Source organism: Bubalus kerabau, chromosome 16 (assembly GCF_029407905.1).
Source record: "Bubalus kerabau isolate K-KA32 ecotype Philippines breed swamp buffalo chromosome 16, PCC_UOA_SB_1v2, whole genome shotgun sequence".
Taxonomy (NCBI): Eukaryota; Metazoa; Chordata; class Mammalia; order Artiodactyla; family Bovidae; genus Bubalus; species Bubalus kerabau.
This window is the reverse complement of record NC_073639.1, coordinates 49,030,089-49,054,887: the sequence shown is the minus strand read 5'-3', so window position 1 is coordinate 49,054,887 and position 24,799 is coordinate 49,030,089. Positions and strand designations below refer to the sequence as shown.

The 24,799-nt window shown below is 50.8% G+C and overlaps 1 protein-coding gene across 1 annotated transcript in view; it reads right to left on the bottom strand.

Moving 5' to 3' along the window:
• GALNT9 (polypeptide N-acetylgalactosaminyltransferase 9) overlaps positions 1 to 24,799 on the bottom strand; it is a 116,669-nt gene that overhangs the window by 62,756 nt on the left and 29,114 nt on the right. The window contains exons 2-3 of the mRNA XM_055550323.1: positions 19,046 to 19,226; positions 134 to 300 (exon numbers count right to left, since the gene is read on the bottom strand). Of these exons, the coding sequence (XP_055406298.1) occupies positions 134 to 300; positions 19,046 to 19,226 (348 nt within the window). The remainder of the gene's footprint in view (positions 1 to 133; positions 301 to 19,045; positions 19,227 to 24,799) is intronic.

Sequence of the window (24,799 nt, the reverse complement as noted above, 5' to 3'; positions counted from 1 at the left end):
GGAGAGGCAGGAGGGACCCTCTCCTGGAGCCTCTGGAGGAAACGTGGCCCTGGCCATACCCTGAATTCAGAATTCTGGGCTCCAGGGCTGCAACAGGCTTCCCTCGCTGGGGTGCTGAGCTGGCCCCACTCACCATTATCACTGTTGTCGTCCACCAGGATCACCTCCTTGAGGAGCTGGGAGGGCGTGTGGTTGACCACGCTGTGGACGGAGCGCAGGATGACTGAGAGGGCTTCATTGACAAAGATGAACACCACAGAGATCTGGGGCAGGTCATCTGAGTAGGTCATCTGTCTGCACCTGCAGGAGAGATGGCATGGGGTGCAGAGGTCAGTGTCAGGACAGGACAGGGAGGTGGGAGCCTGGAGCCCCCATAGGAGGCCCACTGGGACCACTTCTAAATCCTGCTACTGATGGAAGAGAAATAGGGATGCCACGGTTAGAAAAGGAATGAGCACAGGGACAGAAACAGAGGGATGATGTTCATCTCAGAAACCCTGACTTCCACACTCTGACCCTGGACCCTGCTCTCTCCTTGCGGAAAGACAGGGAAATTGCACCTGTAAGGGATTAACGTCCCACTGAGATCACATTTTTTTGACACCCTTGGGAGGCATGAAAGAAAAGTGAAGGGGAGATGATCGTCTCTTAGTGCAGTCCAGTGGAGGGTCCAGGAGAGCTCCAGCCTGGAGTCCACATCAGCTACTCCCCATGCCCAGCTCTATCTGTGCCCAAGGTGGTCATGGTGTTGGTGGCTGGTAGACAGAGGGCGTCTACTGGGAAGGTCCTATGCTCAACAGACACTGTCCTCTGAAGTGGGATCTGAGTAAACAGTGATGAGAAGTACACAAGTGTCAGATGTCTGTATGGGACAGCCTAGTCATGGCCTCTGCCTAACCTCAGCATCAAGATAAAATAGAATGATGAAGTATCTTTTCCAAAGGTCTTATCTTGGAAGTAGGGATGTGGGAGGGGAAATGAAGGGAGCAGGGAAAGCAAGGTGAAGGTGAAGCCGCTCAGTCATGTCCGATTCTCTGTGACCCCGTGGACTATAGCCTACCAGGCTTCTCCATCCATGGGATTCTCCAGGCAAGAATACTGGAGTGGTTTACCATTTCCTTCTCCAGGGGATCTTCCCAACCCAGGGATCGAACTTGGGTCTCCAGCATTGGAGGCAGACACTCTAACCTCTGAGCCACCAGGGAAGCCCAGGGAAAGCAAGATAATTGAGCGTGGGATGAGGCCGGTGAGCGCCTGTTAATGTAATAATACAGTGGAATAAATTCACAAGGGAACATGGGGAATTATCAAAACTAGAGAAGTGGGGGGAAAAGGAACAAAAATTCAAGTAGGTAATAAAGTAAGACAGAAGGAACTCAAGTCTGTTGGCTGCTACAATAAATGTAAGTAAACTAATTCTCTCTCTAAAATAGCAGAGGCTGGTCAATGAAGTTAGATACTTACACACTAATGCACACACACACATGCACACATTCACTCACATATTCATTCACACACAGCTCCGCTGTTTATGGCTTATAATAAACACAATTAAAATAGAGTGATTTTTTTTAAAAGATTGGAAATATAAACAAATGAGAAAAAGATGCCAAATACTGCCTCCCTAAGCCAGACATTCAGCACAGATATCACATAGGATGGAGAAGGCTCTTTATGAAGGAGACAGAATAATTATAAACCATTATCCCAAAGTGAACTAGCAGCTGGGTATAAAAGGGAAAATGACTAGAAAAGTAAGGAGAGTTTGATGAAACCATAAGTGTGCGTCACCTTCAGACTGGGCAGACTGAAAAAGTAAGACCATGAAGGAATTTACATAAGGAAGCCCCTAATTCCTTCAGGGAAATTTTTTGTTTTCCTTAGGCCCATAGGACATTCACAGAAAGTGGTCATGTATTTGCAAATCAGAGAACTTTAGATTTTTATGAAGCAGAAATTTCACAGGCTGGGCTGGGTCTGTGGGCCTGTGACCTGAGCAGTCCCACAGCGCCTGCACTGGAGCGACCCACTCCCATCACAGCCTCCTCCCCATCCATCCACGTGCTTCCTATTCTCATCAGCTAACCAGTCATTAGGTTAGGGGCCACACTGCTCCAGTATGGCCTCATCTTAACTAATTACACCTTCAACAACCCCATTTCCTAATCAGAAACATTCTGAGGTCCTGGCAGGTAGATTTGGACATCTTTTGGGGGACACACTTAGCCCACGATAGGTCATGCCTATCCCAAAACTGGAGAAAGAGCTTTATTTAAAGATGGTGGTGCGCAGAGGGGGGGACTTCCCTGGTGGTCCAGTGGCTAAGACTCTACACTCCCAATGCAGGGCTCCTGGGTTTGATCCCTGGTCAAGGAACTAGATCCTACCTGCTGCAACTAAGACCCTGTGCAGTCAACAAATAAACAAAAATAAATATTAATAAAAATTAAAATGGGGAGTCATTGTAGTTGTTGGGGGCTAAGGGTGAGAACTAGGTAGAGCTGTTTGAGAAAGATGACTAATACTGGGCATAACCAACCATGATGATAACCAATAACTATAATAATCAATTATGAGAATAACTGATCATGATGATAAATAATAATGAGGATAACTGATACTGATGATAACCAATTGTGGTAATAACTAATACTAATGGATAATCAATCATGATGACAACCAATCAGGATGGTAGCAACAGCCGAGGGTCCCCAGCGCACAGCACCTGCTCTGTGTATCTCAGCCCTCCAGCTCCCTCAGCAGCCCTAACAGAAATGTGAGGATCCTGGTGGTTAACTCCCCGCTCCTGTAGTGAGTGCTGCCCTCAGAGCTGGTGCTGGCTGCCCCCAGCCGGCGGGGAGCGAGCCTTGAGGGGGCTCTCCCTCCCTGCCTGCTCGCAGCTGGGGTCAGAGCGCCAGCCTGGCTCTATGACTAAGGAGAGCCCTGTGTCACTGTCACGTTGGTATGGGCTGCGGTGCTGCAGGGAGAGTTCATCACTCAGGAAAATGCTTTCTGACAAGAAGACTTCACTCCATTTTTCTGTAGAGGAAGAAAGTTGGAATGTACGGTTTTCATGAACCTGCAAAATGTGTAAAACAGGAAAAAAAAAAAACACACCTTGAGGAAGGAAATCTATCTTGAGAGTGGCCGCGGCTGCAGTTGCAGACAGGAAGGATGGGTTTGGAGGAGGGGTTCTTGGGGTGTGGGGGAGGGGTTGCAGTGCCCCCCACTGCCTCCCCATCCCAAAGGCCTGGGCGCTGGCAGTCCTGCACCTTCTTCCCAGCCCACCGTCCTCAGGCGTCCTCACGTGGCTTCTTTAGGGTCTCTCGCCCCCCACTGCAGGCCCCCCAAGAGTAGGCTCCTTCATTGCTGTACCCCAAGACCCCAGAGTTGGTCACGCAGTAGGGCTTACGAGCACTTGTTGACAAGGGGAAGAAAGAACAAGTAAATGGGCCATGCATGGCCGAGTCCTGACACTCTTGGGCTCCCCCGCCCCCGTCTTGATGCACAGCAACCTCAGCACAGCAGGAACCTCCACTGTGTTCAGGGTGTGGAGGAAGCTGGCGGAGTCTGGAGGGCATGGGAGCTCTCGTTCCCCTTCCTTTCCCTCCATGACCAGGTTAGGAGGCCAGGGACCTCTCCGGCTTTGCCACTGGGCCACAAACTTTTGTTCTAAAAGAGGTTTCAACTGGCAATAGCCTGGCGCTGCCTGTGGTGAAGCCACCAGCGTCTGCAGCCGTCTCCTGGGGACACATCTCACATGAGACTCCTTTCAGGGGCTGGAGGCCATACTGGCCAGAAGGGATGAGGTGCCCGCCCCCACGGCTTCCACTTGTGAGGGGAAGGGGGTTGGGGGGCGAGCACGGAAACAAAGGTTTTGACTGAAGAGAATAGAGCGGGGTGATGGGGTGAAGAGTGGTCACAGGGAGGTGTCTTTGGACAAGGCAGTGGAGGAGGTGTGGGGGTCCCAGAACAGTCAGTCCATTTGGGCCCCGGAAACATACACCCAGATATTTTCAGTCCCAGGTCCAGAGGCTGGAAGTCCAAGGCCGAGGTGTCCCAGGGCTGGTCTCTGAGGCCTCGCTCCTTGACATGCATACAGCCGTCTCCTCCCTGCATCCCCACACAGTTGTACCTGTGTGTCTGTGTCCGGATCTCCTCTCATAAGGACACCAGTCCTGTGGGATTAGCCCCACTTTGCAGCCTCACTTTACCTCAGTCACCCGTTTATAGGCCCCACCTCCACACACAGTTACATCCTGAGGTCCTGGCGTTAGGACTTTAACATATGGATTGGGGGGGACACACAACTCAGCCTACAGAAAAATCCAAAAGATAAGTAGGACCCAGCCAGGCGAGGACCGGGCCGTGCCATGGGCTGGGAGCGTGCAGGGCATGTTTCCCACTGGGTGATGAGCTGTCTCACTTTACTGTTTGTCTACACTTAACAAATCACACCCTTTGCAAACATTTGCAGCTCACAAATTGTTATTTAAGTTAGAAATCGTGCAACAGAGGTGGCTCATTTTTCTCCAGTGCAAATTTGCATAAAAATAATCTGTTTTCCTTAGCATATAATCCCCTTCTCAGTGGGAAAATAAAATTGTTTGTGTTAAATATTGAGCAGAGGGTGTTCCCTGGTGGTTCAGTGGTTAGGACTCTTTGCTTTCACTGCTGAGGACCCAAATTCAATGCCTGATCGGGGAGCCAAGATTCCACAAGCTTTGCAGGGGCCACCAAAAATAAAAATTAAAAAAATAAATATTGAGCCGATAGAAGGGTTTGTTTATCACTCATAAATAGTTAAGATGTCAGTGAGGCAGTAAGAAACCTGTGCTAATACCCCACTGGAGATCAGGAATGTTACCGTCCAAGGAGCAGCTTCCTCCTCTCTGCTTTTCTTTACAGTCTCTGATCCCAGGTACCCAGCCTGTAGCGCACGTGAACTTGACCTTAGGCTGAGCTCCTCCGGTCCTGCCTTTGTACCAGGACAAGCTCCACTGGCCACCAGGCCAGCCTGTCCCACGATGTGCCTGCTTCTCCTCCCAGCAGTGGCACTGTATTTCCACATCTCTTTCTGTGCCTGAATCAGCTTTCAGTTTCAGGACTCAGTGGCCTCCCTGCCCCACACTGGAGCCAGGGAGGGGCTGGATGTGATGGTGGAAACAAAACTGACCACCACGCAGCAGTCCTGGAATAAGTCCGTCTAAGTAGAACCAGAGGGCTCTTTGTAATTAAAAGCCCTATTTCTGTCAGACAAAAAATAAACCAAGTTGACGGAGTTTGGAAAGAATCAGAGTTCAGCAAGAGGGCGGCTCTGAGAGCTTGTAATCACAGTGATCCAGAATGGGTCCAGGAGTGGGGCAGATGCAGGGGACAGAGTGGGGGACATGGGCAAAGAGGGAGAAGGACCTCCATCATCCCCACCCGGGGCCTCCAGAGGGGGAGGGAGACCCAGGGCACACCCACACGCTCTTGGCTTACTGTAAAACTGAGGGAAGACCGGGTGATACACTATAATAATTTCAACTTGACATTGAATGTTACATCAACATAACATTTTTATGTTCAAACCCGCAGCGGGGTGTCCCCACCCTTCCGTAGACAGTCCCAGGTCAGGAGAGAACAAGACCCTGTCTCCCTGACCCCCTCCCTCCTGCTACTACCTTCCCTGCTCCCCTTTGCGACGAACTCATCCCTTTCCAGCCCCACCTGCTCTGGCAAAGCCTTGGCCTTGACTTTAGTCTCCCATACCTCTCCCTTGACCCCCTTCCTGCATGTGCTCACCACCCACTAAGAAAGGCACGATCTCTAGGATGTGAGCTGGGTCCCCTCTGACCTGACCTCTGTATTTTTCCTCTTGCTCACCTGATGGCCCCTCAGGGCCCCAGTGCTTCCAAGAGCACAAGAGTCTGCTCCTGCCTTAGGGCCTTGCATGCCCGCCCTGCCTGGCACACGTCTCCCCTATGTGGCCACATCACTGACTGCTACTCTGCTCTGCCTCCCGGGCTGGGAGCCCCAGGAAGGGCTTCCAATTTGTCCGGTCACTGCCTCACCAGCACCTAGGACTGCAGACGCTCCAAAGGCTTCAACACATATCATCATAGCTCCTGGTGGACTCAAAGGTGGGCTGTGAGATGCACGTTTAAAGCTATGACACATGTGGACAAACCTCTGGATAATTCTGTATGGGGGAAACTCAGAAGTCTAAATGTGAGTGAGGTTCAAGCTGAATTTGAGGATACGTGTGCACCTATACCCCACATGGGCACACGCATGCCCACGTTCACACATGCCACACACACCCATGAGCCCTTGACAGAGGAGTTGTGTACCCTCCTTGGGGGCATTTGCCTTATTCAGGGGACTCTTCAGTCCCTGCTGAGCCACGTGTAATCCAACCAGACCAGGTTTTCCCAGTCTCAGGCCTCTGGATTTTGGGGCAGGATAATTCAGTTAATTCTCTGTTGTGGGGGTTGTCTTGTACACGATAGCGTTTAGCAGCATCCCTGGCCCCCACCCAGGTCGAGACAATCCAGAGTGCCTCCAAACATCTCTAAATGTGCCCTGAGGTGACATTACCCCGTAAGGAGCCCTGGTCCAGGATCTGAGGTCTGACCCTGGAGGCCTTGAATTCGGCAACCATTCTAGCATCATCAGGCTCTCGGCACCCATCCCAGAGTGCCTGGTGACTGACACCTGTTGCAGTGCAACCCTCTCGAGGTCCCTTCCTCCCCTTGAAAATGTAACGCCAGCCAGAGTCCTGTCCATCCTGTCTCAGGCTGAGGACATTTGCTGTGGTCCAGCTCAGCCCCTACCTCTTCCCCAGTAACACATGAAGTCCACTTCCCATCATCACATTCTAAGTCCCAGCCCCTGGATGCAGTGAGGGACATGACTAGGTCTGAACCAGGCGTTTCACCAATAGGCCCAGGAATAGACACACAGAGCCACAGAAATGTTGTCTGAGGCCTTGGGGAGATAAGATGTGAGGCTGGAGCAGCTGCATTCATTTTGCTCCCAGTGGTCAGGGTGAAGCCATGAGGCAAGAGCAGAGCAGAGAGACGGTGAGATGCCAGGTCCAGATGACATCAGTTGATCCTCATTCCAACTCGACATGAAGCCAGCGCCTCCTCCAGACTTTGTAGTTGCAGGAATCATATATCCCCTCCCTGTCTCTCCCCTTTTCTCTTTTTTCCAGACTAAGACAGTTTGAGATGGATTTTCTGTCACTTGTGATGGAAGGAGTCCTGATCCAGCACAGGTCCTAAAATGTGTGTGATGCAGGGATGCACTTGTTTGAAATCAAGGATGCCCCTCAGGAGGGGTCTGCCTGGCTGCAGCATCCTGGAGTCCCTGAGCATGCAGAGAGGGGAAGACAGGGGAGCTGGTGGGTTCAGTGCTCACAGGGGTTAGCCTGGCCACTGCCTTGGCCATAGCACATTCCATCTCAAGATGTCCCTGTCCGGGTGAGCTAGGGGCTTTTATCATATTGTTGGTGGAGATGACACCAGCTGCTTCATCCTAACCCTGTCCTTGTCTGGGACACACACAGTCCCAGCTTGGAACCTTGATTGCCTCTAGAGGAGGGGAGAACCAACTGCCAACCCCCTCAGTTAAATTCTCAGCAAACTCCCGTCTCCAAGACTCGGGTGTCCCCATCATCCTGTGAGGCAGAGACTGAACAAACCAAACTCTGCAGGGGCTCTGAGAAGGAGCAGGAAAGCACCCTTGCCTTTCATGGTCCACAGGTGAGACACACAACTACCCAGGACACATGAGGGAAAGCCTGCTGGGGGCCCTGGGAAGCTTCCTCTGTTCTTAAAGAGCAACAAGATGTAGGAATGTATTTATTCTAGCCCTTTGGAAATTTGACTTATGAAGATGTGATGCTGAGAGCTGCAGCAGCCATATTGTGAGCACGAGGAGCATAAGCCCAATGCACTGAGTGTGGCAGAGCAGAAAGTTGGAAAGAGTACAGGTCCCTGGTGATGCCACTGAGCCACCAATGCACAGCTTTGTCCCCCCTCAAGCCTGTGGACTTCTTGTTATCTGAGATTAGGAATTCCATTGTAGTTGCAGCCACTCCTGAGTTGCTGGGTTTTTCATCTGAAAGCATTCTTTTTGACATGGAACATTCATTCTTTTTAGGGGGAATCCCACTTCTACCTTGAAATGTCATCAGCCCCTGTACCCCCAAATGTCACCCCACGACAGTCTGAGATGGGTGTTCCAGCAGATTATGCTTTCCAAAGATGCTGCAACATCAGCTCCCAACCCTCCTGGCACTTTGCCTCCCTCCCTTCGAACCTCAGGGACTCAGCAGCCTCTCGCCAACAGAACACAGAGAAGGATGCCACTTGGCTTCTGAGCTGCGCCATGAAGAGCAACAAGGTTTCGTGTGCTGGGTCTCTGTTCTGGGGCCAAGTGGTACCACAGAGGGAACCGGACTCTGTCCTGGCTGCCGGGCTGTGAGGAGGTGCAGGCCATGCAAAGGAGCCCTGTGTGGGTGCTCTGTGGACTGTACATCTGCTGGCAGGCATGTATATGATGGCACCCCAGGTGATTCCAGCCCCTATGGTTGAGCCCCCTGCTAACATCACTCCTTCTCAGAGCAGTCCCAGAAGGCATCGCTCAGAGAGTCAATTTCCTCTGCACCCGGTCTGACCCCTTGCCTCTGAGTCCATTAAAATGTGGTTTAACACAGCTGACTGAGCAGCAGCTGTAACTGCGACAGGTATGTTCCCCAAAGCCTGGCAGTTCCATCCTTCTCTTGGACACATGGTGTCCTGCGCGGTGCTGGGCACACAGTGGAGGCTTCCCGCAGGCTGGCAGGCTTCACACTCGCCCCCACGCCCGCCAGATCACAGTTTTAGGAGGGGTTGGGCTGTGTGCTCCCCCCACACCAAGAGGCTCTGACTCGGCCTTTGCGTGCCCCACCTGGAGCCAGAGAAGTCAGACATCCTCAACCACCAAGCCGTTTGGAGAGGATTTATAGACCCGGAGAGCAGCCGGCGGTTATGAGCTCTCGAAGCCACTTCCGAGGTCGTGGCTGGAATGCGCAGCAGGCGGTGTCCCGGCTGGCCTCATGGGAAGCGGGGCCATGGCAGCGACACTAATGGAAATTTATGGGGACGCCCTTTGTGCCGCTGGAGAGATAAACGCGGGATGGAGAGGGGATGAAGTGGCGGTGGCCTCCCAGGGGGACAGCAAGCTTCTCTTGGTGACAACAGGGCACACATCCATCTCCGGGCGGAGGAGACAGGTCTGGGCTGAGCACAGGCCAGGGAAGCTGAGACCAATGTTTCAGGGAACAGCTGCTAGGAGGGTTGTAGGAAGCCTGTCACCAAGGCAGCGGCATCTGCCTGCGGGGTCAACATGCTCCTGCCCTCTGGGGGACATCAAGATGAGCCTGGAATCCCCAGCTAGCTCGGGCCACCACAATGCCCAAGGCAGGATTCTGATGGGCACAGAGGCAGAGCAGCCCCCACAGAAAACCAGCACAGACGAGGCTGCTAGGGAAGGTAGGAACTGGAGACCAGCAGGATGAGAAACACCAGAGCCTCCTGCTTGGGGGTTCTGTCTTCCCAAGACTGAGTCCATCCTTCTGTCCAGGGAGTTGACTACAAGACCTCCCAGAAACAATATGTATGTGCACACACACACACACTTGTGTGCTACGCTGCACAGATGTATAAGCACACATGCACACAAGTAATAGTGAAGTGAGAGTTGCTCATTCGTGTCCGCCTCTTTGTGACCCCATGTCCATGGCATTCTCTAGTCCAGAATACTGGAATGGGTAGCTGTTCCATTCTCCAGGGAATCTTCCCAACCCAGGGACTGAACCCAAGTCTCTGACATCACAGGCAGATTCTTTATCAGCTTAGCCACCAGGGAAGCCCAAGAATACTCGAGTTGGTAGCCTATCCCTTCTCCAGTGGATCTTCCCGACCTAGGATTGAACCAGGGTATACTGCATGGCAGGTGGATTCTTTACAAGCTGAGCTACCAAGGAAGCCCAGACACAGAGTCAGACACGACTGAGCAACTTTCACTTTCACACAAGTAAAACACTATGCAAATACACATACATACAACATAGAGGTACACGCATGTATTACACATGCCCATGTGTGCATTCTCATGCATGCACACATAGGGCACCTTGCACACGACCACACGCCGTGGAGATGTTAACGGCTCACATTTTAGTCATTTATTTATTTTTAATGATTTGTGGCTCTACTAGGTCTTTGTTGTTGATGGAGGGCTTTCTTTAGTTGTGGCAAGTGGGGGTTAATCTCTAGTTGCGGTGCCAGGCTTCTCATGGTGCTGGCTTCTCTTGTTTTGGCTCTCAGGCTTTAAAGCACCAGCTCAGCAGCTGTGGCACAAGGCCTTAGTTGCCCTGAGGCATGTGGGATCTTCCCGGACCAGGGATCAAACCCGTGTCCCCTGCATTAGCAGTCAGATTTGAGGGAAGCCAAATGGCTCACATTTATTGGAGGCACCTGCTCATGGAGCTGAAGGCAAGCACAGATGGAGTACTCGCTCTCCGACACCCAGGTCCCCAAGTGCATGCAGTAAGCAGCTGCAGGGAGACTTACATGAACCCTCAGAGAGACACATGGGCTGCGATGCACAATCTTGACACCACATATTTGAGGAGATCTGAGCACACACACCTTCAGAGCTCAGAGCAAAGCCAGTCAGAAACAGAATGTTGGGCCGTGCACAGAAAGACCCCTCCCACATCCCCCTCATAAGAGGCCCGATGGGATAGTCACACTTGGAATTGTGGGCTGAAGGGCATGGTCGCTATCCAGGTGCCCTGAGGCCTGCCCACACCCAGGAAAACGAGTGGACTCCACCAGTGGCCAGGCCGCAAATCCCTGGGTGCAATGCTACAGAGGAGCCCTGGGCCTCCTGGAGTGCCTCTGCCTGGACAGCAAGGTCCATCAGGGCCCAAGTGCGCCATCTTCAGGGCCTATGACCTCCGGTCCCTCCAGGCCCTCCCTCAGACAGCCCCTGAGGTCGCTGGGCCAGAGGCCAATGGCCCTTCACATGCAGGAGTCCAGCCCAGCACCGATGTCTTCATTCTGTTGCTCCAGAAGCCCCAGCAGGGCCTCTGAGGATGCTTGGTGAGCCCATGGGGAGGACGGTGGAAGGGAAGGGAAACATGGGACCCCAGGTGTTTGTTCATCCAGCCCCACATTGACTGGGCCCTGTTCCGCCATCCAGCACATCCGCAGCTGAGATGGAGCCACAGGGCAGGTGGCCCCTGCTTCTCCTGTCTCCTGAAACTAATAAAGCCTTGGACCTGCTACCAGGGGACCAGCTGGCTCCAAGGAAGAGCCCAGTCAGCAGGAGAGCAAGAGGGTGGGGGTCTGTTCCCAGCAGTGACCATCCCACGCTGAGAAGCAGGCTCACCTGCTGGGTCCCCACCCTCCGTAGACCCCTCTTTCCCTGAGCACAGATGAGGCTCCGGGGGCTCTGGGAGCTGGTGGGAGGGGAAGAGGGTCAACTGGCTGCAGCAGTTCCACCCGAGGAGGAAAGAAACCAGAGGAAAGAAACTGGCATGTTTCCATGACAACCCCACACTTTCCATCCCATCCCATCCATCTGGGACACGCCTCCACTCGCAGACCCTCAGCCCGCCAGCAGCAGTGTCGGAGCCGCTGCGTGGAGTCGGATCGGCATGCGGGGCCTGCCTCCAGTGCCTCACAGTCACCATCCACTAAATCTGCACTTATTACACTTGACAGCCAAGCCGTGCGCAGCGGAGACGATTAACAGGCACTAAGTCTTCGCCAGCACCTAACCGGGGGCAGGATGGGGTCTCAGATGAGGCCATTCATTTTTATGATGCTGTTTAATTTGGGTTTGCCAGTTTTCCTTCCATTATCCGAGGCCCAGTCTTAATAATCAAGATCTATGCTATGTGCTTTGTGGCATAATTAAAGCTGCTGCTTAATTAGAAAACCTATCTACCTCCAGACAAAGGGAAATCGATAGTGTACCTAATGGAGAAAGGTAGCGAGAACTTTGGTTTGAGAGTGGAAGGGGTTGCCAGCTGGGATTAGCACACATCCACACATGTGTGCAGGCCCAGTGCAGACATGCACACGCTCCTACCTTCATGTGAGATTCTGAGGACCACACCTGCCAGAACCAGTCAGTAGGGAAGTTTCTGATTGGATGGATGGGCTCCAGGAGCTAAAGGTTGCTCAGGAAACCAAACTCTGAAAGTTTCCAACGGGCATAGACCGAGCTTGCATTTGTGCATTTGCTCATTTAATCCTCCATGGACGTTTGCTGAGGGCCTCAAAAGCACCAGGCATGGCCATGACAATGACACATCAGCTGCCACTGTCAGCCTCGCAAGCCCCGTATCAGCCTCGCTGCAGGGCCAGGCTGGGACGTCCTCCCTCGGGCGCCAGGCATCCTTAGCGCATCACATCATCCTCTGAGTCCCTGTCGTGGCCCCTAGAAGCCTCAGCTGGCGATATCAGGTCAGGTACTGCAGGCTGGGCTGTTGGGTAGGGCCGGGGGCAGGCGCGCTGGCTGGCGTGTCTCTGAGCCTGGCTCTCAGAGCCTGGCCAGGTGGACACTCTGACAGAACATGCTGAGGTTTCCTCACATGACAGCTCATGTGCCAGGGGCTGTGGCTGGCTGGCTGGGGACCCCCGAAGCCCTACTGCCTCCCCTCCGTCCTCCTCAGTGGGATGACCAGCATTACAGGCCCACCCGATTGCAAGCAGAGGGACACTCTCTGCATCTCTTGATGAAGGCAGGGCAGGGCTCCAGAGAAGGATTTTGAATCCACCTTTGAAAAATGTGATATGTCAACCGGGTGATGTGAGAAGGTAAGACCGGGAAAATTTGCCAGACACAGGCTGCTTCCTGATGGTGTAAATAGTTTTGTGGGGCCATAGCCAAGCCCATTCACTTACGTATCAACTGTGGCTGCTCTCAACCCTTCCCAAAAGCCTGAAACATTTACTCTCTGCCTCATGAAATTATGAGAAATACATACTGGTCTCTGCCCCCATCTCCTGACACAGGGCGACACCCTTGGAACCTCCAGGGTGATGGGCGAAGTCAGAGTGCCTACACTGAGCTCCTGAGTGCCTTGAAAGCTCCTGGGTTTAGGGAAGAAGTTTTGTTCTAATGAGGTGATTCTGGGTTGGGTCCTGCTTGGGGACCGGTCACCAGAAGGACCAAACCATGATTAGAAGTTAGAACACTCACCCCCATCTCCACCCTCCAGGGAGGAAGGGGCTAAAAGTGAAGCTAAAAATGGACCATGCCTATGTGATGAAGCATTTATAAAAGTCTCTAAAGTAGGTGATTCAGAGTTTCTGGGTTCCCAAATAACCCGTGCCAAGAGGTTGCATGCTAAGTCACTTCAGTCATGTCTGACTCTTTGTGACCCCATGGACTGTAGCCTGCCAAACTTCTCTGTCCACGGGATTCTCCAGGCAAGAATACTGCAGTGGGTTGCCATGCCCTCCTCCAGAGAATCTTCCAGACCCAAGGATCAAACCTGCGTCTCCTACATCTGCCTGCATTGGAGGCAGGTTCTTTACGACGAGTGCCTGGGAAGCCAGGAGGGTGGGTACTCCTCCAGGGGAATCTCCTGTGCTTGGGACCCTCCCAGATGTCCCTGGGCACTCCCCATCTGGCTGTCCCTCTGTGACCTTTATCATATCTTTATTACAGAAGAGGCCAGTAAACAGAGGTGTTTGCCTGAGTTCTGTGAGCAAGTGTCTGAAGCCAAGGAGGGGTCAGAAGTGCCAGGGGCAGCCTAGATTTGAGATTCATATCTGAGTTTCACCTGTGGGGTATAACACTGACTGCAAGCAGATGGTGTCAGAACAGAATCGAACTGTAGGACATGCAGCTGGTGTCAGAGAATTGGTCAGCGTGGGAAAACTTACACATCTGATACCATAATTCTTGTGAGTGTGGTATCATTGTGAGAGTAAACAGTGAGGGGTTTGTTTTATTTTTAACACATGGCCTTTTTCAGAAAAGATTTTCTGACACTCCCCCACCCCACTGCAGAACATAAGGCACAAGAATACTGCATTTTATTGAGCACTTATTGCTGTACTCTCTGATGCCTCAACATCCCTCGTGGGTTTCCTAGATTCTGCCTACATCCCACCTGAGGATGCCATCAGTTTCCTTCCAGGATCCCGACTGATCCTGGGGCCGACTTAAAGGCAAGCAGAGCTGATGGCTAACAGCAGCATCCCCTAGATCAAGCCACACCTGAAAGCCTACAGTTCAGTGCCTGAGCCAATAAATTCCTTTTTTTTTTTCCTTAAGTCATTTTAAATTGGATTTTAAGTCTTACCAACTCAGCAAACTGGGGCCCATGTTTTATGCAATGCTTTCATGATGCCTTGAATACTCCCCTGGATGCAGTCCGCTGAGCATAGAGGGAAGCTCTGGGCTGAGTGGAGGCAATAAGCTCGAGAGAGGCCCAGGGTAGAGCATATGGGGCAGGAGGGGAGAGGTGGAAGGGTATGGGGGAGGGACATGAAGGAGAGGCATGGGGAGGGGAATGGGAAGGCCTCCTTTTATTTCTAGTTCCCCAGCCACATTGCCCATGGGGATAGGGGCGCCTGGTGCCAAAGACTTCTCATTTCTTTTTTGAGGGAAGAATTTGTATATAAACAAACAAGTAACTAAATATAATCCACATTCTCTAATTCAGGGAGGCAGAGAGCTCTGCCCCTGCAGATCAGAGTTTGTGTAAATCAGGTTTCTATCAATTAAGGTGGATTGTAAATGTCAGCTCTTTCAAAGTTCGCCCTGATGTCTTCTTTTGTAATATGAGAATGACAACTGGGATTGATCGCTCTGTCAGTTTTTATTCTGGCAGACTGAGGTTCCTCACAGGTGGCCCGCCTGCTCTGTGAGGGGAGGGCGGGTCTGAATCCTCAAAGGGAAAGTCAGAATTGCTCTTGCTGCTCGAGCAGATCCCAGGCCCAGCAAGACCCGGGAGGTGCTTCCAAGGACAGGAGGGTGTGCAGTGACACACCACACACATCAGGTGGAGCACTTTCCACTTAAAAATCAGAAAGGCCAATGCAAATTTGCTTGAGCAAAAAATTTAAATATACACATGTAGGTGTAAAGAATCCACCTGCCAAGCAGGAGACATGGATTCCATCTCTGCACCAGGAAGACCACCCTAGAGAGGGAAATGGCAACCCACTCCAGTATTCTTGCCTGGGAAATCCCAGGAGGAGCCTGGGGACAGAAGCTCCTGTCCCCAGAGAAGGACAGAGGAGCCTGGGGTTGCAAAGACTTGGACGTGACTTAGTAACTAAAACAACAATGAATGTGTGCATATTCTAATTTACTGCAGAGTCTAGAGGATTTATTTTTTCATTTATTGGTAATTTATTGCAAGTGGATTCAGGGACAGCTGGATCCAGGTGCTCATAGCATGACACTAGAACCCAGTTCCTCTCCACCTCCCAGCTCTGCCTTACCCTGCACTGGACTTTTTATTGGGTTTCGCAGGTGAGCCCTGGGAGCTCAAGCTCTTCCTGTTGATAAGACGGTGTAGCTCCCCAGGCTCCTAAACTTGCAGTTTTACTTTGGGGGGTAAAAGCTTGGCTTTTCCTCATGGCCTCAAGTAATTCCAAGACGCATTCTCAACTGCTGTAGACCATGTGATCTTCCTGATCCAATCACTGTGGCTAGTTGACCATAAGCTCTGATTGGCTTAGCCCTGGGTCATGTGACCAACTCCAGCAGAAGTGGGAGGTTTCCATTGGTCCCCGCATTGAACTCGGAGCTACTACCCAAAGAAAGAGAAGTGGATTTGGAGGAGGTAAAGAGCAAGTCTGTTACAGGCAGATTCTCATCTGTTCTATAACTGCCACTGCTCTGCTGTTTGGAGAGGTAGCAAGACCATTGGGAGACCTCTGCCCTTGGCCCAGGGCTGGGGGGTCTGGAATGCAAGAGGTCCAGTCACTCTGAGCCCTGAGGGCTGGGACCACTTGGAAAGCAGGCCTGGGGGAATCAGAGGATCACAGAGGCTTCAGCACCGCCGTAACTTCTTTGTGACTGGAAACAAGCCCGATGCCTATTGGGCAAGGGGAACAGCCATACAGAGGCAGCGTGGAAGGGTTCTAGAAGGTTCCACAGAACCACAGAAAGGATGTGGTAACTGGGAAACAGGGTAAGAAAGGGCTTTCTTCAGGCATGACAACGAATGCTATGAGGTAAAGGAAGAGATGCAGCAGGGGAAGGAACACTCTCCTACTGTCTCTGACCCACGTCCAGTGGCTGCAAGTCTCCTGGAGTCACAGGGACGGGGTCCTGTGACCCGATATGCCATGTGACACAGGGAGGTGGAGCATGGCACCACCTCTGAGCCAAGTCAGCTGAGGTGTCCCCACTAGGACCACGTGCATGGGGAGAGGTCACAGGAGGGAGTCTGGCTTGTCTAGGCTCTGTACCTCCTGGGAGGTGACCTCTGAGCCCTTGGAACATCCTGCTTGATGAGAAGCCTGGAGCCTTGCAGGATAATCTTTGCTGCAAGCGAGTTCATGTGGGGCCTCCACTGGACCTCTGCAGGAGCTTGGAGACTGAGGTCAGCCAGTAAAAACCCAGACACTAAGGCTCAAGGGTGCCCCTGATGGCAATACATCCCCGTGCGCTAACACCTGACTGCGGAGAGAATCTGGCACTGTCCCCGTGAGCCCCATGGCTCTGAGGGGCATCTGGGACGCCTTCCTGTTGTCCTTCAGCGACAACAAGCTGCACCCCATGTGTAACAGCTCTGCTGAGCCCTGCGAGCCTTTAGTGAGTTATTGAAGCTGCCTTTTGGGGTCCTCCAAATGACACCATGGCTGCCCAGGGGCTCAGAGCCAAGAATGGTGCTAAATTCCAGCAGCTGTGCTGACTCTGCTGGCTGGATAACTGGGGTCATTCTCCAAAAGTCAGGACACAGTTGAAGGGTGGCGGGGGTGGGGGTGGCTTTCAGAATTCGACGCACATTGGAACACGGGCGCACTCACATAAGTTCTTATGCGAGCACATGCACGCGCTCACGCACCCTCAGAGCACAGACTGGCGTTTCCCAAACCTGACTCGTTCAGGTCCATGCCTGTCTGCTGTCAATCTCGGCACCCCCTGCCTTCTTTCTTACTTAGGATATTTCTCCAAATTGGGCTTTTTACACCTAAATGCACTTTTTATTCAAAAGGGGACCTTTATGTCATCCCTGCAAATGGAAAGAGGCACTACTTGTGCTATTTCAGTGGTTACCATGAAAATAAATGTGATGAAAATAGAATAGCACGGTCACCTGCAGCGCGTGGTGGAGCAGGTGGGAGCCACCCGCTCTAGGCTCTCTGACTGTAACGGGGACAGAAAGGTAATTTCTTGGGATGGAGTCACAAGGGAGCCTAACCTCCCACCGTGTGGCTCCAAGCTGTCCAGGGAACATACCAGCACATCTAAGGGACAGGGTGGGGCGAGGACATAGAATCAGAATGGGGCAGACAGGCTGGTTACCAGGTCCCAGGCCCCAGCACTCCCTGTTGCAGCCGCGTGGGCACACCAGCCCTGCCCCGCACCAGGAAATTGGTCTCTGGGCATCTCACCTCACTGCCCCTGCAGCAAATCCTCAAGTTTGGATGAATGAAGAGTCTGGGAGAACCGCTCCCCGGTCCTCCCTAGGCTGGGGTAACCCCGAGGCCAACTCCATAGCTGCACCCATCCCCAGTGGAACTGATCTGCCACCGTCCGCCTGAACCCACAACAATGATGCACCCTCTCAGGGTCCAGCCCTTCCCGTCAGCCTTCCCATTCCCTCCCAGGACTTCTGGGTGTGTGTTTGTGCTCAGCTGCTGTCATCAGACTCTGCAAACCGATGGAATGTTGCCTGCTAGGCTCTTCTGTCCAAGGGATTTCCCAGGCAAGAATACTGGAGTGGATTGTTATTTCCTTCTCCAGGGGATCTTCCTGACCCAGAGATAAAACTCATGTCTCCTGCATTTCCTGCATTGGCAGGCAGATTCTTTACCACTGAGCCATCTGGGAAGAGTTTCTGGGACCACTTTATAAACCAGAGTCCTGTCTCAGAGGCCACAGCAGGAAGAGAGGTAAACCAAGACAGGAGCTAAAAGTAGACACACTCCCATCCCCCATCTGCCTTTCCTGAAAGACTGCTTCAGAGGCCAAGGCATGACCTGTCACCAACTCAGGACCCACAGTATCAACTCTGACTACACAGCTACTCAGCCCAGCCTAGGCCTAAACTCCGATCTCTGCTGGAAAGGTGTGGCTGAAAGTGTTTTGCTTGTTCTAGATTCCCAGCTGTGGCTGGAGCCACAGCAAGGAGTCTGGCCAAACTCTTCATTCATGCCCAGTGCCCAGGCACCCTGCTTGGGTGATTTATTAAAGCAATGAGGTCCATTCAGTATGGCATTTTGTTCCAATCTCACCTCTGCCAAAGGACCTAGTGAACTTTAATATAGGATGCAGTGGTCTGAGACCAGGAATCAGTCAAGGGAACGGAAGGCAAGGCCACAGCCATCGGTGGGTCTGACTTTTCTGACTCAACTGCTGTGGTTTTGGGGATCAGTGGGCCTGGGGTTTAGCGGCAACTGACAGACATGGGAATATCTTTTAGACATAGGCAAGGCTAGTTTCAGGCAGACTCTCCACCCACCGTCGCAGTTCCTGGACCAAAAGCAGGGAGGACAAATGTACTTGGCAGAGCCCGATGCTTCAAGCTTGTGTCACTTGTCACTTGTGCCATCTAAAGCATCAGCTGGAGCATCAGCTGGTGAGGCCCAGCCTCTTGGGCAGGTCCAGACTCAGTCCTGTGGTAGGCACCCGCAGAGGACACCCAGGGCACAGGGGGCAGAGAACCCGGAGAAGGCAGATGGGGAGGGCCCTGCCAGTCAGGGCGCCCTTCCCTCCGCTCTGCCCTGTAAATGTCTGGGTGCCAGGAGCCCGGGCCTGCAGGGGTGCTGCTTGGAGGTGCCTGTGGGAGAGGCCACGTACTCACTTTTTGGGCCTGTAGTCCGGGATGGTACGGTCCAGGGAGATGCGGTCGCTGAGCTGTGCATTGTACCCGTATTCCTCGAACTTGCCTTCCGTCTCCTGGCTGTCATCCCGCAGTGTGGCCGCCATGCCACCCTGGCCCAGGCCTCCTGGCCCCTCCACCAGACCAATGGGCTTGGCAAGACCTGGTGGGAGAAAAGAAGGGGTCAGGCAGGTTCCAGGTCCTACCGTGTCCCTCCCCCACCCTCCTCCCCACCTCGCCCTGACAGCCCCTTTCTTTTGGATGCAAGCATAGCCAATTTCTCACGTATTGCAGAATTCCAACTATAGGACATTGCAGGAAGGCAAAGCTATGGGAACAGTATAGGGACCAGTGCCAAGGTTTCAGGGTAGGAATGAACAGACAGAACACAGAGAATTTTTAGGGCAGTGAAACTGTCTATGATGATGGATACATGTTAACATACATTTGTTCAAACCCAGAGCAAGTAGGACACCAAGAGTGAACCCTCATGTAAATTATGGACTTTGAGTAATTAGGATGAGTCAGTGTAGGCTCATTAATCTTAACAAATGTACCACATTGATGCAAGGTGTGAATAACAGGGTAAACTGAGTCGGGGAGGGGCTACATGGCAACTCTCTGTACTTTCTACTCAGTGTTTCTGCAAACCCAAAACTGTTCGAAGAAGCAAACGCTATTGGGTTTTTTTAATGTCAAGTAAAAATAAGTGAACTTTAAAAATGTAAAGCAGCTGCTCCCAATCCTTAATATTGTTGATCTTCATAATTCCAACTAATTGCACATCCACACAATGCAACGCTACTTTGGGATGGAAAGGAAGGAACTACCAAATATGCAACAACCTGGATGAGTCTCAAAAGTATTGTTGAGCAAGAAGCCTCCCAAGGCACAGAGGAAAACATAAGTACAATTCTATTTACCATCAACTACAGATTGGCTATGGTTTTCCAGTAGTCATGTGTGGATGTGAGAGTTGGACTGTGAAGAAAGCTGAGCGCCGAAGAATTGATGCTTTTGAACTGTGGTGTTGGAGAAGACTCTTGAGAGTCCCTTGGACTGCAAGGAGATCCAACCAGTCCATTCTGAAGGAGATCAGTCCTGGGTGTTCTTTGGAAGGAATGATGCTAAAGCCGAAACTCCAGTACTTTGGCCACCTGATGCGAAGAGTTGACTCATTGGAAAAGACTCTGATGCTGGGAGGGATTGGGGGCAGGAGGAGAAGGGGACGACAGAGGATGAGATGGCTGGATGGCATCACTGACTCGATGGACGTGAGTCTTAGTGAACTCCGGGAGTTGGTGATAGACAGGGAGGCCTGGTGTACTGCAATTCACGGGGTCGCAAAGAGTCGGACACGACTGAGAGACTGAACTGAACTGAAGAGATCGGCACTTGCCATCTACCTCTACAAGGATTAAGTCACGTGCTGCTGTAGCTGCCGACCTTCCACACCCCCTGAGGGAGTTCAGGGTGGAGAGCAGAAACAAGGCACTCTGTTGAGTCCTGCCCCAAGACCATATAAGCAAAGCCCAGAAACAAGGTCCTCTCTGGAACTGCCTGAACCCCCTTTGTAATTTGCCAAAAGCCCCTCTGATCACCGCCAGCAGGCTTCCTGACTCCAAGTTAGGCAAAAGTGCTCATCCTGTTACCCATCCTACAGCACCCTAGCCAATCACCTGATGCCAACCTTCCAGCAGGCATTTTATTTGTCTTGAGGCTATAAAATTTGGCTATTAACTCATGAAAGCTGTCGACTCTCCGAGGTCTGTCAGGAGGTTGGCCCACTACACTCACAGCACCCACATTATCTCTGCTCTTTATTCTTAATAAACTCACTCCCTTCTGAAATGCTCTGTGTCTGGAATTTCTTTTCCAATCTGTGTTTAGACCACCTCAACACTCTGGGCTCTGGGAAAACCAGCAGGACAGGTCTTCAGATAGATATTCTCAGGAGCTGATCTTATGAGCCCAACTCTTATATCTCCTCATATCTAGAAAAGCACTAAAATCCTTCATGGTGGTGACTGTTTCTTGGGACTAGCAGAAACTTCATGAGATAAGCAGAAACTTCCTACAAAAAAAAAAAAATTAGTGCTTGACTTCCTGTATTCCCCCTTCACCAAAATCACATATATACTGTCTTTCCCCACTACTTCCTTGGAGCAGTTTCTCAGAAGTATCTGAGGTGCTCTATCTGGGTCGCAGTCCTCATTCTGCCTCAAATAAAAACCTAACTTGCAACTCTCTTGCTGTGCATTTTTTAAAAGTTGAAATTACAAAAGTTCAAGAACAGATGAAGCTACTCTCTGGTGACACCAGGAGACCTCCAGGACGAGGGTGGCACTTGCTGAAAAGGAACCCTCCTGGGGTGACCAGAGCAGGGATTGGGAGAGGGCTGACCTCCGTCCTCCACATGCCCAAGGGTCTCCTCTGCTTACTGGAGCCAAGGACCTGTGAGTGCCTGAGAAGGACAAGTCAGGGGAGCGGTCTTCTGGAATGTTCTATTTGGTCACTTGTGCCAGGAGAGGAGACATCATCCCAGGGGGAATCAGGGACCAGAGCAGTGCCCACCAGCAAGGACCACACACCGTGCTCTCTCTGGGATGGACGACTGTGGGGCATCTTGGCTTTGAGAGTGAGGTCCTGGGAGCAGAAGCTTAAGACAGAAAGGGTTGAAGTGAACTCCCATCCTGGAAATGCATTTATTAGCTTTCACAGAGAAGTTTCTGGTCTTAGTTCAGGCCACTAGAACTGCCAACCTGAGAAATATCTAACACTGATGTCACATGCTGCTCCACACTGGATATCAGGCTCTTCCCTTGTGATACCCACTCCCTCCTTAAGGTTTTAAATTAATTAAGCAAGAAGTCCACTTGGCTGGGGGGTCTAATGCATGATACCTATGCAAGTAAACCCAAACCTAAGCCTGTGAATACCTCAAGGTTAGGAAATGGAAATCCCAATCACACACAGCCAATCACAGCTAACTACACAAAGCTGGGCTTTAAGCCCTACCAATCAACAACCTCCTTTGTTTCTACATTTTTTTCTCTATACTTGCTCCAGCTCCTGAGGGTGGGGCACTCTACCACTTCCTGTTGGAGGTTGTCCCATTCCAGTCAATTTTTGTCCAAACATGATCTTTCTTTCTATTTTTTTTTTTTTTTTTTTTGGTCTAGTGGCATTCAGGATCTTAGTTCCCCAACCAGGGACCAAACTGGCACCCTTTGCAGTGGAAGCATGGAGTCCTAACCACTGGACCAACAGGGAATTCCCCAGCCCAAATATAATCTTAAGATTTGTTTTTTTGGGTTTTTTTAATTGCTTTGTATTTTTTTTAAATTATTATTTTTTTTACTTTATAATATTGTATTGGATTTGCCATACATCACCATGCATCTGCCATGGGTTAATCTGAAGATTTGTGATCTGCCTCAGTTTATCTTTTAACACTTCCCAGTGAGGGCAGGAATGTGGGGGGTTGACCTCCCTCCTCCATACACCCAAGGGGCTCCTGTGCTCACCAGAGTCATGGCCACAGGCTCCAGGGACCTCCCATGATCCAGAATATTCCATTTTAAATGACAAATGTAGCATTGGTATCTATGCTGAACTGAAGGATACTTGTTGGATGTAAAATTGAAAAATCACATGACGCAAATCACTTCCAGTTATTTTAATACTGCAAAATATATATAATCATGCTGTTTTTAAACGTCTGTACTATACTTGCAGTTTTCTTTGAAAGATCTGTAAATAGATGTCTCCCATGGGCACATGTACTTCCAGACCTAAAGAGAAAGTCTCACGGCTCATGGGGGCCAGAGACTGTGTGTAGGGAGGCCAGCGGGGGGCCTGGGCCCGCTGACCCTGACCCGCTGTAGTCAGGCCCTGACAGCGGCAACCAGACTCCTTCACACCAGTTTCCGCTTGCAAAAGCAGAAAGCACACACTGAAAAATTCAAACCATCCAGAAAGTTATAAAACAAGGACTTAACGTTTCCTGCGCTGTCTCCCTCTCTTCAAAGGAAATAATTTTCTTCCGGTTTTAGGCTTTCTCCTTTTGTCCACTGCCGGCACAAATAATAATTTTATGGGTTTAGTTCTTGCTCTGTCAGCCTGAGACAATTTCCCTTGCCTTCCTGGCATGAAAGATGAGGATGTAGTCCTACTGCCTACATCCTTGTCCCCCTTCCTCCCTCCCTTGATTTTTCTTAGCTATGTTATTATTTTTAGTTATTCTCATGGTTACTTTTGTGACCTTAAAAGGAACACTTAAGGATCTGTTTCAGGAAATATCAACTTTAGCTGCTGTCTATGGACTCCCTACCAGGTTAGATGAGAAATTAGCATACTCCCAGGGTTGCTGTTCAATGATATGAAGTTTCGGTGTACATATATTTGTTTCAGGGATACATATATATCTGAACCAACTTGGAGGTCTACTGCAGAACACTGTGCCTAGTTAGCAATACTGCCTTGCGCACTTAAAAATGTGTTAATGATTCACTTGGCTGTACACCTGAAACCAACACAGCTTTGTATTCAACCACACTCCAGTTAAAAAAAATTTTTTTAATGTGTTAAGAAGGCAGATCTCATGTTCAATGTTCTGACCACAATAAAAATAAAAACATAAAATGTTGAATTGCAAAAAACAGAAAAGACCTTAACATACTTCTCTCTGCATCTTCCATTTAGCTTTGACGTCACTTTGATGGTGTCAAAGATCATTTGAGGGCTTCCCTGATGGTCCAGTGGCTAAGACTCCACACTTCCAATGCAGGGGGCCTGGGTTTGGTCCCTGGTCAGGGAACTAGATCCCCCATGCAGCAACCAAGGCCCAGTGCAGCCAAATAAATTTTTTTTTTTTTTAAAAAAAGACCGTTTGTAACATCTACATTTTGCTCTGTAACTACAATCAAGCTTTCTGCAGATTGGTCCATGCATTGATTCTAAAATGAGAGAGGAGGCCACATTTGCCACGTGGTGATGATGTAAATACCATTCTCTGTGGAGCCAGGCAATGTGGGTCCATGAGGACCAAAGTGGAATTCTATCAGTAACTGCACCCATGCACCTAGTGAAGAATTTTCAAATGTCAAGACAGTATTGATGGCTTTTTTTTGACATTCTGTTAATTTCCCCCAAGTATGCATATTTTGGTTTGCATCTTTTTTTTTTGGTTTGCATCTTGACTTTATTTTTAAAAAAAATATTTGTTTATTTGGCTGTGTCAGGTCTTTGTTGTGGCACATGGGATCTTTCATTTCATCTAGAGGGCTTCTTTCTAGTCATGGTGCGGGGGCTTAGTTGCCACAAGGCACGTGGGACGTTAGTTCCCCGATCAGAGATTGAACCCACGTCCCCGGCAGTGGAAGGTGGATTCTTAACCACTGGACCTCCAGGGAAGTCCCTGCATCTTGGCTTTCTGTACAGCATTATAGGGTGAAAGTAGAAGGAAATGGCAACCTGTTCCAATATTCTTGGGCTTTCCTGGTGGCTCAGTTGGTAAAGTATCTGCCTGCAATGCAAAACACCCAAGTTTGATCTCTGGGTTGGGAAGATCCCCTGGAGGAGGGAATGGCAACCACTCCAGTAACTTGCCTGGAGAATCCCATGGACAGAGGAGCCTAGTGAGCTACAGTCCATGGGGTTGCAAAGAGTCGGACACGATTGAGCAACTAACACACACTTGTCCAATATTCTTGCTTGGGAAATCCCATAGACAGA